Raw genomic sequence first — 15,776 nt, 5'->3', positions numbered from 1 at the left:
GCAATCACTTTTTTCACATAGGGCCAGGCAGGTTTAAAGAGCTTTTTTAAATTTATTAATTTATTTTTTTGAAAGAAATAAAATTATAATTTAAAAACTGTTATTTTGTTTTTACCTTGGTTATCTTTGTGTAATTTAAAAATTGTTTAATGATTTTAATTATTTAAGTGTCATAAATATGCAAACAAATCAGGCAAATGTGCAGTCATATATTAGGGGCAGTTTGGCCTAAAACACGTCATTATTAACAACTGTGGGAGAAAACCAGTGGACCAGCAGGAAACCCATCAGGCACAAGGGAGAGAAACTCCACACACACACACACACACACAGAGAGAGAGAGACCACAGATGAGATTCAAACCTCTAACCCTGGAGATGCCAGGCGACTACTGCGCAACATGGAAAATTTATTCATTTATTTATATTGCATGAATTCATTTGTTTTTAAATAATTTTAACATTTACTCTGAGTAACTAACAGTGCAGACGAACAAAACACCACCTGCTTTAATATAATTTATTTTATGAACGTTATACAATAAAAATTATTTTAAATAATATTTTTTTATTTTAAATACTTTTAAATTTTATGAAACATCATTAATACTACTTTTTTTTGTTATATATTTTATTCAGCTGCTAATCCCGGAAGTAGTGCACCATGCCAATATACCCATAATGCATTGCGGGCAGCTATCATGGCGGCTCACTGATGAGGAGAAGCGGTAAGCATCTTTTCAGAAATGCGGTTTTGTTTAATTTGTTCTGCTCTATTTTAATTCAAAGTCGCTTTATGTACACGAAACTGTTTCTCGCGAGCTAAAAACTGAAAGCTGTGTTAATATTGGGGCGGATTTGCTGCTGTTTTATTAACTGTTGACGAAAGCGAGTGTAAACTAGCAGCTAAAAGCTGAGAGAGAGTTAAAGTGTACAAAGCGTTAATAATGCCCGTGTATACTGAGTGTACGGCGTACTCATAAGCCTCTGTCGTGTTAATTAAGAGTCTGAGCTTGATTTTGACTTAGGTTTTTCCTTCTTATGCAGATCTAAAGCATAGAAAACATCACTACTCGACCAGGAACTATGAGCACTCAGGTAAATAAGACTGGACTTCTCTTTAGCTGTGTTATTGAACAGTAAGAGTCTGTACTTGCAATGGTTTATAGATGGATGTAAATCTGATTTGTTGCTGTCTTGTCTGTATTTCCTCCCATACAGTACAGCATACTGTTCAAGCAGGAGCATGGTGAGTGTTTTCTTTATATATATATATATATATATATTTCTTTCCATCCTAAACCACATTACATAGATGAGGTCCCTTTAAGTCAGAGCAGGATGTGTGATGAAATGTCTTGTGAATTAAGGGGGAAAACATTTACAGAAGACTTCAAGTACACAGTGCGGTGGTGAGACTCTTAGCCGCAGTAAAAGATTTGAGTCGTGTGTACGTTTTTAAAGAAGGCTGTATGTCCGTGAATGACCATCCTGGGCAAGATGGCTCAGAGCCCACTGTTGTTGGCAGCGAATGGAACGCCTGATCCTTAAAAATAGACGAATAATTTCTCGCCAGCTTGCAGAAGAGATGCATTTGTCTTAAGGAACTGTACACACAACAATTCACGCACGTGGTTTGCACGTTACTGGAGCTCAGCAGGTAGTTATTGCCACATTCATACATACAGTCCAGACCTTGCTTCAACCATTTCCACATGGTTGGGCCATTAAAGGAGTTCCTGGGAGGCCATGAAAATACATGAAGCAGGCAGTCCAATACTGGCTCTAGCGTTTCTGCTCCAACATTCTACTTGGTGGTAATCAAGCACATATGAAACGCTGGAATAAGTATACAAGTGTTGCAGGGGATTGTATAGAGAAATAAAGGTAGTTTTACTCTCATATTGTTATTCTGTACAATCAAAAATCCCAGTTTGACTTGAACAGCCCTCGTATCCAAATTGAAATATTTGTGATGTGGCCATTCCTGTAAATTTAAATTAAAAGTTGGTTGTAGTGCTGATGTCTTAGTCAGACATTCTAGTTTAGATGAACTGAGTGGTTCAGCCTTTTTTTCCCTCCATTCGACTAATAGCGGTATAAGCGTCAGTTTGAACTGATTTCCCTCTGACCAAAAATCTCAAACATCAGCTGTAAGAGAATATCACCTCCACCCCCTTTACTGCTACTCTCAAAAAACCAATACTGCTAATAATAGTATTGCAGACATTTTTCTTCTTTTAATTAATTAATTTATTTACTTTTTTTTTTTGCTTCCACTAAAGCTCCAGCGGTTTCCCCATCTGCCATATTGAATATTACTTTCCAAACAAAATAATTTGAACAGCTGTTTCACAATTCATGAGATAATTGTAAGATAATAGCACATGGTAGCTTAGCGGTTAATACATCTAATTAACAATTAAACAATACTGTTGAACATGCACCACGAGGGAATTGTAACCATCTCTGTACCTCTCGCACAAAAACTGCGTGAGATTCGGCTCGGCTAGTTAACGATCTGTGATGGCGTTTAAGTGTCCTAGCATGAAAGTTGAAGCTTTGTGAACTGAATATACTAAGGAATTAAAAAACTGCTGCTTTCCTTTGTTAAAAATGGATCAATGTTCAGATACATACTGATTATAAATATCTATCTGCATGTCATTGAAGTGGAATTTTACCATATGTATTTGTTTTGAAGTAGTCACCAAGCTCCTCTGACTGTGTGTTTCTGTAGCCCATGACGATGCCATATGGACGGCAGCATGGGGGAGAAGTGAGAAGGACGGATCAGAAACTATCATCACTGGCTCTCTGGATGACATGGTGAAAGTGTGGAAATGGTAATTGTCCTGAGTTATCACTGACCACAAGTGCTGTATTTATTGGGGAACCAAGATCACACTGTAACACATTGGTAATATGTTAGACTTTATCACTTCCTCCAGACACACTATGAACATGCGCAAGATCATCACATGCAGCATAGTGCATTCTGAGAAAATCCTCATCATACACGCACATCATATTTCTGAAATCTACTGCATTCTTTTAAGAAAATGCTGAAATAAAGTAGTACACTGTATTAGTGATTAGGGTGTAGAGTTATAGATTCAATAAGCACCAGAACTGCTGGCACTCTTTATACAAAACACGCCAAGCACTGTTTGAACAATGAGCTTGTGAGGATGTTTAGCAAAGATAAAAATCACAGTTGCATGTTTTCAGATGTCTGCTTACCAAATCCACACGTAGACACATCTGTGCCATCAAACTATTGGGAAACATTGCCAGGAGAACATTGCCTGGAAGCTACTGGAACTTTGAGGTTTCTGGTTACAAAACACTCAAGATATTTAATGGCTTGGTGGAAAGAGGAAGATGCTAATAGTTAAATGAAATAAATCTAGTCTGATCAGTATGATTGAGGACCTGTGAAGTTTTAAGTCTTTTTTTCCTCCCATTAAAAGACCCCAGGAACCTTGGTAAGGTGTGATGCATGAACTCGATCAAGCCTCAGGAGATTTTAAATCTGCCTAGATCTGAAGACTGGGTCAAGGTTGGACCTACCAGCAGGACAGTGATCGAAAAACATGCTTCCAAATGGTCCACTGACCGCAAAAAACAAGTCGTGATATATGATCTGTAAAGATGTAGTATTAATGAAGAATCTTCCATCTTTCCGTTTCAGCATCATACATGAATAATCACAGAGTGTCCAAAAGTGCTTCATTACCCTTCTATCTCTTCCCTAAACACTTTGCTGCCAGCACAGAAAATACAAGTTCCCCAAAATGTACAAACTCTGGAACCTTCTTCTAAAAAAAATTACTTTTGTACAAGGATGTTTTGTTCTTCATACTCTAAATAAAAAAACTCATAATATTTTTTCCTGCTCTGGATTCTTGACTGCCCTCTGCAGGTCAGATGAGAAGCTGGAGCTACAGTGGACTCTGGAAGGCCACCAGCTGGGTGTGGTGTCCGTGGACATCAGCCAGAATGGCGCCATCGCGGCCTCCAGCTCCCTGGATGCTCACATCCGTCTTTGGGACCTCGAGACTGGCAAACAGGTCAAATCCATGGATGCAGGACCTGGTGAGACGTTTAAGATGATTGCCGTGACGTTTTCTTAGAGTCAGTTCCATTTCATGTGTCACAAGAGTTTGATGATGGAGATATTTTGCCTGGCCCTTTGGCACCTTAATCTGAGAATGTAAGATGAACAGAAGCAAAGACTACTTAATAATTCATTGCCACGATTCTTCATAACATGGTTTGCATATCTTTATTGAGCAACATTTATTTGTCTAATAATTAAAATTTAGGTCATGATTATCTTTTAATGTATAGATTCTTATTCAACTTCTTGTGGCAAGAGGATCACTTTCATTTATTAAATATGACTATTTCTTATTTTCCTTATTACTATGTATTTTTTTAATAAGCATGAGACTTTTGCTCCTTCATTGTTGATTTTTAGTCGATGCCTGGAGTGTAGCATTTTCACCGGATTCGAAATACATTGCCACGGGCAGCCATCTTGGCAAGGTGAACATCTTTGGCGTTGAGAGTGGGAAGAAAGAATACTCCTTGGACACCAGAGGGAAATTTATTCTCAGCATCGCCTATGTAAGACTTGCCACCGTTACAAATGCAAATAAAAAATTTTTTTACAGGAGGTTATGCAATATTAACAAGTTTTTTAAAGTGCAGCATGGGTGTTCAAGTCAAAGTGGGACTTGTGGTGATTAAAAAAAAGTAAATAATGGTGTAAAGCCAATTGACATTTAACCAAGCCTTCAAGCACAGTACAGTAATGAGACTCTTGGGTGGCGTAAACGGTTAGGTGCAAAAAGATGAGAAAATTATTGCCACATCTCAATTTGACCTCGCTGCAGGCTATTTCCACACATTTGGCGCCATTAAGGACGTTCCTGAGAGGCCAGAGTTTCAGACGTAAAGAGGGCAGTCCGATCATGGCACTGGCGTACTAGGAAATCGTAATAGTATCCAAGCACTAGTGAAATGCTGGGATAAGTGCATTAGTGTCGCAGGAGATTTATATAAAGAAATAAGGGTATTTTTTTAACTTCTATAACTGTTTTGCTGCACTTTTAAGAGTCCTGGATTGACTTGAACGCCCATCACATATAGAGGGTTTAAGTGGTTTTCACAGCTCTGAAGCAAACAAGCTTCTTGAAGCTGGTTATGACTTTATAAAGAATGTGGTCTCTCATGTCCATGGGAAATTGAAGTTAGAATTTTACCAAAGCATTATGCCTGGCTTGACTTTAATAAACAATTATAACAGTAATGAGGCCTGTTTATAATCTAATGTTTCACTCCAGACAGACGTAGCTAAAGCAAAGATTCAGATCAAAAGCCAGTGTAAAGCAGCAGCCTTAAATAAAGCCTTTGACATTTGAGTGATTTCTGCATCTCCATCATGTTTTTCTCTGTCTTCTTCAAGAGCCCAGATGGAAAGTATTTAGCCAGCGGTGCCATTGATGGAATCATTAACATCTTTGACATTGCTACTGGGAAGCTCCTCCACACGCTGGAAGGTAAAGTTACACCTCAAAATGGAGGACAGTGGGACTGATAATGATTAGACCAATGTTTAGATCATTTATGAGGTTGCTGACAATCAGTGGCCCACAAGATCTAGTTCCTCTGTGGTTATGGGGATTTGTGCTTATTCAGTTACTGGAGCATTAGTGAGCTTCCTGTAAATTTCACACATCGGTTAGTGTGGGTGCAGGGAGAAAGTAATGATGAATATGTTGGTCAGGACCATCTTGGGAAACCCTTTTTTTGTGTGTGTTAATTGATGTGTTCTCTTCACAGGACACGCTATGCCCATCCGCTCTCTCACGTTCTCTCCTGACTCACAGCTCTTAGTCACAGCCTCAGATGATGGTTACATCAAGATTTATGATGTGTAAGTGAAGCTTCAGCTTTGGCACTACAAAACCCCTTCGTTCCAAATGTGCTTGGGTTCATGTGCTGGGTTTAATATTTTGGGGAAAAAAATGTTTGCACATTTCAGAATATACATAGACAGGATATAATATGAGGGACATTCAAGTTAAACCGGGACTTTTAAATAAGCAGAACACAGTCAGGAGAGTAAAAACTGTCGACTACAGCCTTTCTTTAAAACGTTTGCCCCGTTCAAATGTTTCAGTGCGGCGAAGAGTCCCATTACTGCAGTGCTTGAAGTTTCCTGTAAATTTCAATTAGTGTTGTGCCTTCATTTACAAGAAATTGCATCACAAGTCCCAGTTTGACTTGAACGCCCCTTGGGTGATGTATCATTATGTAGAGTAATCTAAAATTCTCTGAACTTCTGCATATTGTGCCTTTGTGTAAGTTGTGAATCTAATTGAGGTGTGTGTGTGCGTGCGCGCTACAGACAACATGCTAACCTGGCAGGCACCCTGAGCGGCCACGCATCTTGGGTCCTCAACGTTTCCTTTTCACCTGATAACACACACTTTGTTTCCAGGTAATGATCAAAATCCCTTTAGTATTAAAACATAAAAGACTCCCATGTTTTGAAGTTTAATTAATCTTTTTGTCCTTGTTGTCTTCAGCTCGTCAGATAAGAGTGTGAAGGTGTGGGAGGCCAGCACCAGGGCGTGTGTGAACACTTTCTTTGACCATCAGGACCAGGTGCGTCTTATAGTCTCCTTTATGATCTTTCTTTAGACAGTGAAGAGGAGAAACACAGGTTTGATGGCTTTCTTCTATATAATTGGAGAGATTTATAATCAGTTAATGGCTGCTGACATGAGCAACTGACTGCCTGGCCTTTATTTTACACCACCACCACCACATGCATTGAAACCTGCTTATTATTATTTTTGTTATTTCTCTAAGCCCATCGTCTATAATACAGTTCAGGTTTGATTACAGCACATGGTCTTATTGATCTATGTTAATCTAATCAGAGTCTAATGATTTGATTGAATATTTTTCATCATCATATAAAAAACACTGGATAGCAAGTTAATGAATTATTATAATATGCACTTAAACAGTACACATTTGATCAGTCCCAAGATGTACACAGGACAGTTGATTACAGCAGGGTCAATATTTAATGTATCCATGTTAGATATTGTAAAAATGTAAATGTATCTGTTTATTAAAAAGAAAAATAAATAATAATGATGGCAATGTGTGACATGGATGTATTTGATAGAAAATGCAACCGTTGCTGGACGTCTTGTCGTCACAGACAGTCATGGTTTTGTGCCAGTGTCTCTGAAAGTTGCTCTGCATGTCCTTATTTATTCAGTGCAATTTATTTAATCATTGTTTTAATTTATTTTTATTTATTATAGTACGTTAGTTCATTTTTCTTAAAACTCTTAAATGTGTTTGCAGGTATGGAGCGTGAAGTACAACAGCACTGGCTCCAAGATCATTTCGGCCGGAGACGACAGAGCCATCCATATATACGACTGTCCCATGTGAGGCTTTTTCACCATTTGCTTCACACCTGACGGGAAACTACTCTATCTGAGATACATCATATGGAACTTTTACCAGAGCCGTGCTCTTTGTCCAAAAATATTCATACATATCATCTTTGCTGATCCACGCATTCCTCTAACAGCTTTTAAAGGAAATAAACCTTTAAAACCATCAGACACATGCATAGGTAAAACATAACCCTGAGATCTGCTGTTTCATCTTACATTATTGTCTCCTGAAACATTATCCACTTGTAAGAACAATAAAACATTTTATAAATAATATAATATGGTGGGTTTTTTTCCCCCTTGAGGAATGGACTATTTGTAGTGTTCAATTATTTCTTCACACACAATATCAAGCTGTTCTCTCCAACACCCTCTGCCTAGCGTCACCACATATGCCATATTGACTGCAGGATGAGTGTATGAGTGAGATTCAGGGCTTGTACATGCGTTTAAATACCCTGTTTCACATTACCTGCTTTTGCTTTTAGGTATCTTATTGTCAACAAGAGGGTTGTGATAATCCAATGTTTAATGCGTCTCTCTCACACACAGGTTTAGACACTTAAACATTACACAATGAACCTAAAACTTTACCCGCATCCACAACATATTTTTTCCCATATTTGTACAATACAAGGTGTGTTATGGGGGAAGAAAAGACAATGTGAGTAAAAGGGTGACCACAATCATGTGAACTACACATTCACGACTATACATACATCCACCATGATCGTCATAGCCATTTCTCATTCACGTCTTAATCGCACCAGCCATCTGATTCAGATGACGGCTAAAGTGATTTTAAAAAGAGTTACATTTCTTATATAATTATCTTCTGATATATTACACATCACTAAGATCCTTACATTACAAAAGAACATGTATAATTCACTATGAAACCGTATGCACACAAAGATGTACACACAACACACTTTTGCAGTGTAAATACTGTAGAAAACATCAGTGTCGATTTTCTCTGACTGTTAAGTTTTTTTTTTTTTTTTTTTTCAAGTAACTTCATTCAAGCTCAAATAGAGCATTATTTTAGGGATTATTTTAAAATACAACTCTGATATCTGATAACGATTTGACATTGACATTTTGGCATCAAACATGAACATTCGTCCTAGTTCATGTAACGCTTTCCTGAAACCATACGTGACCAAATATAATGTACGTCCTCTACTGTCTGGTCCTCTTCCCAAATATCCTGCTTGTACTGGCTAACTTTCGGTTAAAATATCAAACAAGGCAACGTTAAAAGGCAACCCACACACACACTAGGTCAGCCTTGTGTGTATGTATCTGTACATGTCCTGGAGCCTGCTCGTCACCATTGTCTTGTGTGGACGAGCTCAGGTCGCAGGCTGAGCCTCTTCAGGGTCTCGTAGCCGATGACGATGAGGATGGAAGTCGGCAGGGACGAGATGATGCGAGCAGAGAGACCCTTGGAGAAGCCCCACATGCCTTCCTCAGCAATAAGCTGCTTAAATGTTTCAATAACAGATGAACGGCCTTCCACCTGGTGGCACAGAAAAAAAAATTAATTACCCAACTGGATAAAAGGTATTGATAGAATTGTGGGTTTTGTGATTGGGAAAAAAGAAAGCAAGCCAGATATTTCTCTGAGCAAAATCAAGATATAGACTTATATCAAATATGTTGTACAAGCAAAAGGCTTTTTTGTTGCTGTTTCAGCGTATATATAAGTGAGACTACAGTTGAGTCACGCCCCTCCAGAGAACAACAGAGCGGAGGAAGGGGAGGGGATCTTTTTAAATAAGGTCACAATAGCAGGGAAATCTAATTGGCTTGTTTAATCCCTTGTCAACAGAAAAAGGACAAAAAATTTTTTTTTTCTTTCACCTCCCCAATAACTTAAAGCACACCTATTATGCAAAATACACCTTTTACTCATTTTATCATAGTGATGTAAGAGGTACATAATTACTGTAACCTTTTCTCTTTTTTTTTTTGCACTTGAATATTCTTTGCTAAAGTAACAATGACAAAGTAAAATAAAAAAACAATAAACAAATTATTGATGAGTGCAAACTGGTTTGTGTGGCTATTTAAATGCAAGCTATGTCGACGAAAACAACTGCAGCCCAGTGGACTGATTACTGAGCTCTCGGGGGGCAAAGTGAAGCTGGACTCCGGCTCTGTGAAGTGAACTTTAAATGTAAGGCACGTACAGGCAACATGCTTCAGAAATCTGGCTTGGATTACTGATTAGGGAAAGAAGGAAGGACGTAAACATGAAATGATTTATCATGAAAAGAGGGCACTCGTTTGGCTCCAGAAACATTTAAGAACTGAAACTTGCTCATGTTCCCTGTGGTTTTAGAGAACAATGTGGCAGAGCTGCTTTTATGCTGATATAAATAAAAACAGCTCATGTGACAGACAGGCTTTAGCCAAAGCAACATCTTTACAAGTCTTAGCTAATAATAGCTGACTACATTTAAAGCCAAAACTGTACATACGCGAAGGCTCAAGTTGTTTAAAACAGTATGTTATGACATCCGTCTTATTTCTAAGAGCATGATTTATATCAGTTGCTATGTTCTAGATCAGATTAGATTTTCATTTGATCAAAAGTACATATACACTTGTTAGTGTTTGCTGATGCCTGTTTACTCCTTAAAAATTTGTAGACTCTGACTTCCACAAGTTCTTAACACACTGCTGAAATGTTCGCCCAATTCTCTAAACTAAACTTGTGTAACTTGGTAATGTGGGCCTTCTCAGTTTTTTCCAGTCTACTGCATGACTCTTCTCTGGGATTCAGGTCATGGCTCCCCTAATACATTCACGTTGTTGTCTTGAATAAAGGTGAATTGGTTAGGATCATTGTCCAGCTGGAAGACTCCCTGATGCTGAGTTTCTAAAGTGAAACGTCCAAACCCATAACGTGGTGCTACCACCACCATGCTTCAGAGACGGGACAGTGTTCTTTGGATTAAAAGCCTTATCCTGGTAATAATTAGAGCTGTGAATCATAAGTATACTGACGATTTTCGATTGGATTCACTAGCACTAACGCTTTTTGTCTGATTTGTCCTAAGCAGCTACATTTCTTACAGGTTTTGAAAAATTAAAAACTAATAAACGTTGGAATTCTGTGTAACTTGTTGATTGTTTAAATGTCATGTCTCATACAAAGCGCTAAGATTTTTTTTTATGTCAATCTTCTGCTTCACAGTCCAGTGGTATTGTACCAACTGCCCATGAACTCAAAAGTGGAAGAAGCGATACTCTTGCAAAACATGAGTATTTTGCAGAAGACAGAAGTGTTTTCTATTTACTGATAAGGTTTTAGTACTTTTTTAAAGGAATTCATGGATCAAACCAGTTCCTTCGGGGTTCAATTCAAATTCAAATTCAAATTTTATTCGTCACATACACAGTCATACAAAGTACGATATGCAGTAGAATGTTTATACAACTGCCAGTGACCTTAAAAAATAATAAAAGCTTATACTTAAGAAAAAAATTAGAATAACAGAAATACGTTAGAAAATAAGATTAACTAGTGAAATGTACTGTACAAAGTAAAATATACTTTACAAATAAGAACAAAATATCAATATAACAATAGAATAGAAATAGAAATTTGTCAAAAAAAGAAATTTAGAAGTTTTGAAATGGCTGGGGTGTGAAAATATGCATAAAAAGTGACTTCGTAAAGTGTCTTATTTAAAGTGATTTGTGCAGTGGAAAATATAAATAATGTAGTGCAGTTGAATCTTTTAGACAGGTTTATGATGGTCACTGATTTCTGACAATGAATGTCGGCTCTGTGTGGTTCCAATGAATTTTAGATTTACATATAATTATCTGAACAAATTCTTTTGGGTCTAAGTGATGTTATGTGTGATTTGAGTTGAGCAGAAAGAGATTGACTCCCTGAGAGTCATGTAACCAATCACAAATAAGGCCACGCTTTTGCCAAAATCACATGATTGATTAATTTGGCAGCTTATTTTTAAATGGAGCCACCAAGAAAAAAAAATGACCTACTTGAGAACATTTTAAAGTAATTACTCCCCAAAATATAACTGCTGTAATATATTGCTAGAATATGGTCAGTGGCTTTTTTTTCTTTTCTTTCCCATTTCAATTGTGCCACTTGCAAAGTCTGGGTCAATTTCTACACATAATTTGTCCACTAGAGGTCAGTACAACAAGCTCTTCAATGAAGCTTTATGAAATGAACCTTCTGGTTAAACTGTTGGCTGGGAAGCCTGGCACACCTAATGAGGGTTCATCTTACCATCACTACTTCTAAGAAGGACATGAACTTGTGGAGGTCCACAGTTTTGTTTTAAAGATCTTGAGTTGAGTTGCTTGGATCTTTACAAGGACACAAAGGACCCTGGCTTAAATACAGCCACAGGTATACTACACAAGTGTCAAAAGTTTGGACACACCGTATAATTCCATGGTCTTTCCTTTCTACATTATAAAACAATTCTAAAGGCATCCACATTTGAGGCTGGTAACTCTAAATGAACTTCTCCTCAGCAGCAGAGGTAAGTTTTGGTCTTGCCTTCCTGGGAAGGTCTTTGTGGTGCTTGATGGGTTTTGCAAATGCACTTGACAATACAGTTCTTGCAAGAACTATTCCAGAAAGGCTGGCCTCTGTGTCTTAAAGTATCAACTGACTGTTGGTGCTTGGTTACCTAATGCAATATGTGTTATTTCATAGTTATAAATATAATAAATATATCCAAACCTGTGTCCAAACTTTTGACTGGTACAGTTCACTCCTAATCATGATATTTTGCCAATCAGGAGAATCTAAATGCCACTACATTTATAACTACTACTAGGTTATAAAACAGTGGTTTTATAACCAGTGTGTTTACCTGCACTCTGGCTCTCACAACATCCATGGGGTTGGTGAGTGTGGAGGCGGTGGCAGCAGCCATAGGCCCGGCCACGGCCTGCAGGAGAAGGTGAGGGCAGTCGGACGGCGCCAGTCGGGACAACTGTTCTGTTTCAGCACACAATACACACAGTGTTAGTCCTTCTGAAACCTAAACCAGGGGTGGCAACATATTAAATTGTGATAACTGATTAATTGTTTTCTATACAAGATCTTTACTAACAAAATAATAAGAACACGATTTAATGTAAAGCACAACTTAACGACATGCTGAAAGATATAAATTCCTCTTATATGCTCTGGATTTGTGTTCGTGATCCTACAGATCTGTTTGGTGCTTCGAGTTTAAAAGGCTATTCAGAAATCCTTAAGTAGCTGGAAGTACTAACAAAAGTCTTACAACACATTCTCTAGTCACTCTACACACACCGTGACCCTGGCCAGGATAAAGCAGCTAGATGAATTAATAAAAGATGATCCTGTTTGGCTTAAAACAACGTATAATCTTCATAATCTGATGTTTTTGGTTGCTGATCAGGTTTCTCCTCCTCAGCAGTTAAAACCCAAAACACATCATCATGGCTGCTCCCCAAAGAGAATCAGGAGACCAGAACACATCCATCATGAGGCTAAACTTTGTGACTGTGCTTTCTGTTATGGTTTGGTAGTTTTCACGTGTGAATCCTGCTCTGCAGCCTGCTGTTGCTCAGCACGTCATGGTGCAACATGTGCTCTTAAGGTATCGTACTCCGCTTTGGAGTTCAACACAAATATCATCTTTGTACGAAATAACCATTTAACAATATCCTGTGTTATGGTTGAGAATGTGAAAGACACGTACAACTGCAAGGTTAGGCACAATAAAAGAGAGTTAGAATTAAGAGCATAAAACCTGCATAAAAGTGATAAAAAGGCCACCAGACTGCGCTGTTGGGGATGTAGGTGAGAAGCGACGCCACATAGCCGCGGTAAAACCCCCGAAAACCATCCGCAGCAAAAATCTGCACTGTAATGTCTCGAGTCTGCCCAAAAGTCACTTTGTGCTTAGATGTGGCGACGGCCATCTTGGGCTTGAGCTTAAAGCGTGTGAGATGTTCCCCCGGGCCTTGCATCATGAGCTGTTGAGAGACTACGTCGATGGGCACGGTGATGCTCTGGGCCACCAGCGAGGCACAGCCACCGGCTACCAGGGACTTCAGGGTGTTGTTAGAGGAGTACTGGGAGACGTACTTCCTGACCAGCTCGTAGGTGGTGATGTAGGCTTGACCCGAGATCAGCGTGAAGGTGTTGACCATGAAGCCCCGGTATAAACCCTGAACACCTTCAGCTTTAAGGATCTTACAGAAGGCGTCAAAAGTGCCGTTGTAAAGCGACTTCCCTTTCTGGACCTGCAAACGAGTTCGGATTAGAGTGAAGGGGTAGACAGTGGCGCGCGTGGTTAAGGTCATGAACACGCCAAGGGAGTAGAACTTCCTCTTGTCCAAGTCTTCCCATTCTATGATCCGGATGTTGCGTTTCTGCATAGTTCCAGCTGATGGCAACCTTCATTTGACAGGCCCTGCGCCGTGCCGCACCGCACCCGCCCATCAACCTACAGAGAGACGGAAAAGAGAACAGGTCGGAATGAAGCACTTTAAGAGTCATGCCTTAGAAGATTTCTTTTTAGAAAGGACTCCTTAAAAACAACTTCAGCACAACTTCAGCTTGTAGGCTCTCAGTGCTTGATCAAAGGTTGAAATGATGTTTGCCCACAAGACTGATGTAATCAGTGTGACGTGATCAAAGGCCAATTGTATGGCCAAAAGTTTTTCAACACTCAACCATAACACCCATATGTGGGCCTTCATCAAACTCTTCACATACAGCTGCTTTTGAGCTTTTGATCACAAATTCCCCACAAGCCACATGCCAAAATGTAGTACATGTGGAGGTAGTGATAACAGCCACGGTGGATTAAAACCAAAATAAGATGTTCAACAAACACAGAAGGGTGTGACGATCACATGTCCACATACTCCTGACCATATATTGTATCTGCGAATATCTTTAACATAACTTCTTCTATCTTTATAAATGTTGTATGTTGCTGAACCTAGACCAGACCACTGGAAGCAACAGAACCCCAGATCATAACACTGCTCCCACAGGCTGTATAGTAGGCAATAGGCATGATGGGTGCATAACTTACTCCACCTTTCTTTTTACCCCTGATGTACCCATCACTCTGGAACAGGGTAAACCTAGACTCATTAGACCACATGACCTTTTTACAATTCGCTACAGTCTATTATTTATCCTCCATAGCAAATTGAGGCCTTTTTTTATTATTAGCCTTACTGATAAGTGGTTGTCTTAAGACTACAAAGCTGTTTAGTCCCAATTCCTTGAGTCTCACTTCATTATGTAACATAGCTGTGAATCCTACTGTTGATTTAAAAAATAAATAAACAATTTAATTTCACTAAGCGTTTAAGTGATCTTCAATCACGCTCATTCAGGACGTTTTTCCGACCACATTTCTTCCTTGAGGCATCCTTTCAGGTTTTATTAATGCTTAACCCAATTTTAGTAGTTTCAGCAATCTCTTTAATTGTTTTCTCCACCATTGTTATAGATATCAAAAACAGAATATGTCTACTAACATGGTTGTTTAAGAAATAAGCTACTCACTGCATCAGTTGGGGCTTTAACCATATTAAATTATTGCAGTAATCATCCAATGGAAGGCTCTTACCTATTTGCTTGGTTAAATCCAGGCGGTGATATTTCCAACCTGGGCAGTGTACAGCATGGTTGCAAAAATGTTCGCAATAATTCAATGATAAAGATGAAACATGATGTAATACCTTATGATATACACTACACTACAACAGATAATGAAGCATGGGATATGGACAGTGTGACCTCCCCCATGATGCACCGCTCCAACACCTCCTTCTATTATCTTCACCTTTTTATACTGTGACAATCTTATAATATTTATATCCAAAGGTCATACTTGCTGTTTAAATACTCCAAATGAGAGCAAACATAAGGTCAATTTCATAAAAGGAAATCCAGCTGTGTCTTCCTCATGACAGCCGACATGACCTCTCTCTCTCTCTCTCTTTAAAACAACATCAACTTACCAGTTTAGCTTGCCATCATTTCCGCCTCAACTAACAACTGTATTCCATCCTCATATCATAATAATAAAACAAATAAATAAAAGCGTGTAGTCCTTATTAAAAATAGAGCTCTTTTCGAAACGTTATCGACGACTCCATATTTTATTTATTTAAAAAAATACATTAAAAAAACAGAGGCATGCTACGGTTAAAGCCTTCATAAGCGCAGCTCGTTGCTTCTTTTTACTTCCGTCGCGCGTCGCTACGTCACCACGTGAAGGACAAG

General features: G+C 38.7%; 2 protein-coding genes across 3 annotated transcripts; one reads left to right on the top strand and one right to left on the bottom strand.

Moving 5' to 3' along the window:
• The first annotated feature begins 675 nt into the window (after window positions 1–675).
• skic8 (SKI8 subunit of superkiller complex) lies at window positions 676–7,863 on the top strand. Its single transcript, XM_053514528.1, has 11 exons — window positions 676–727; window positions 1,047–1,097; window positions 1,221–1,248; window positions 2,740–2,845; window positions 3,925–4,097; window positions 4,483–4,631; window positions 5,473–5,566; window positions 5,850–5,943; window positions 6,418–6,510; window positions 6,599–6,677; window positions 7,395–7,863. Exons 2-11 carry the CDS (start codon window positions 1,086–1,088, stop codon window positions 7,482–7,484), a joined length of 918 nt encoding a protein of 305 aa, XP_053370503.1. The 5' UTR covers window positions 676–727; window positions 1,047–1,085; the 3' UTR covers window positions 7,485–7,863.
• Window positions 7,864–8,003: 140 nt separating this feature from the next.
• Window positions 8,004–15,752, bottom strand: slc25a44a (solute carrier family 25 member 44a). 2 transcript variants are annotated; one of them, XM_053514505.1, is made up of 4 exons: window positions 15,512–15,752; window positions 13,276–13,974; window positions 12,364–12,491; window positions 8,004–9,014 (listed from the first exon to the last, which is right to left on the bottom strand). In XM_053514505.1, the coding sequence occupies exons 2-4, from the start codon at window positions 13,904–13,906 to the stop codon at window positions 8,823–8,825; spliced, it is 951 nt and encodes a 316-aa protein (XP_053370480.1). In that variant the 5' UTR covers window positions 13,907–13,974; window positions 15,512–15,752; the 3' UTR covers window positions 8,004–8,822. The 2 variants fall into 2 exon arrangements, with proteins under 2 accessions (XP_053370480.1, XP_053370489.1); XM_053514514.1 differs by lacking the exon at window positions 15,512–15,752 and adding an exon at window positions 15,118–15,467.
• Window positions 15,753–15,776: the final 24 nt, after the last annotated feature.

Source organism: Clarias gariepinus, chromosome 2 (genome assembly GCF_024256425.1).
Source record: "Clarias gariepinus isolate MV-2021 ecotype Netherlands chromosome 2, CGAR_prim_01v2, whole genome shotgun sequence".
NCBI lineage: Eukaryota > Metazoa > Chordata > Actinopteri > Siluriformes > Clariidae > Clarias > Clarias gariepinus.
The sequence above is the reverse complement of the archived record's forward strand: the minus strand, read 5'-3'. Positions and strand labels throughout refer to the sequence as shown.

What these genes read in the sequence shown, in the direction of transcription:
- slc25a44a (XM_053514505.1), bottom strand. Translation starts at nt 13,906, where the DNA reads ATGCAGAAACGCAACATCCGGATCATAGAATGGGAAGACTTGGACAAG. An exon ending in TTTTTATCACTTTTATGCAG is followed by an intron (nt 12,492 to 13,275) that starts GTTTTATGCTCT and finishes GTGCTGAAACAG; the next exon opens with AACAGTTGTCCCGACTGGCG. An exon ending in TTGTGAGAGCCAGAGTGCAG is followed by an intron (nt 9,015 to 12,363) that starts GTAAACACACTG and finishes CTGTGCCACCAG; the next exon opens with GTGGAAGGCCGTTCATCTGT.
- skic8 (XM_053514528.1), top strand. An exon ending in GCTCCTCCACACGCTGGAAG is followed by an intron (nt 5,567 to 5,849) that starts GTAAAGTTACAC and finishes TTCTCTTCACAG; the next exon opens with GACACGCTATGCCCATCCGC. An exon ending in TCTTTGACCATCAGGACCAG is followed by an intron (nt 6,678 to 7,394) that starts GTGCGTCTTATA and finishes ATGTGTTTGCAG; the next exon opens with GTATGGAGCGTGAAGTACAA.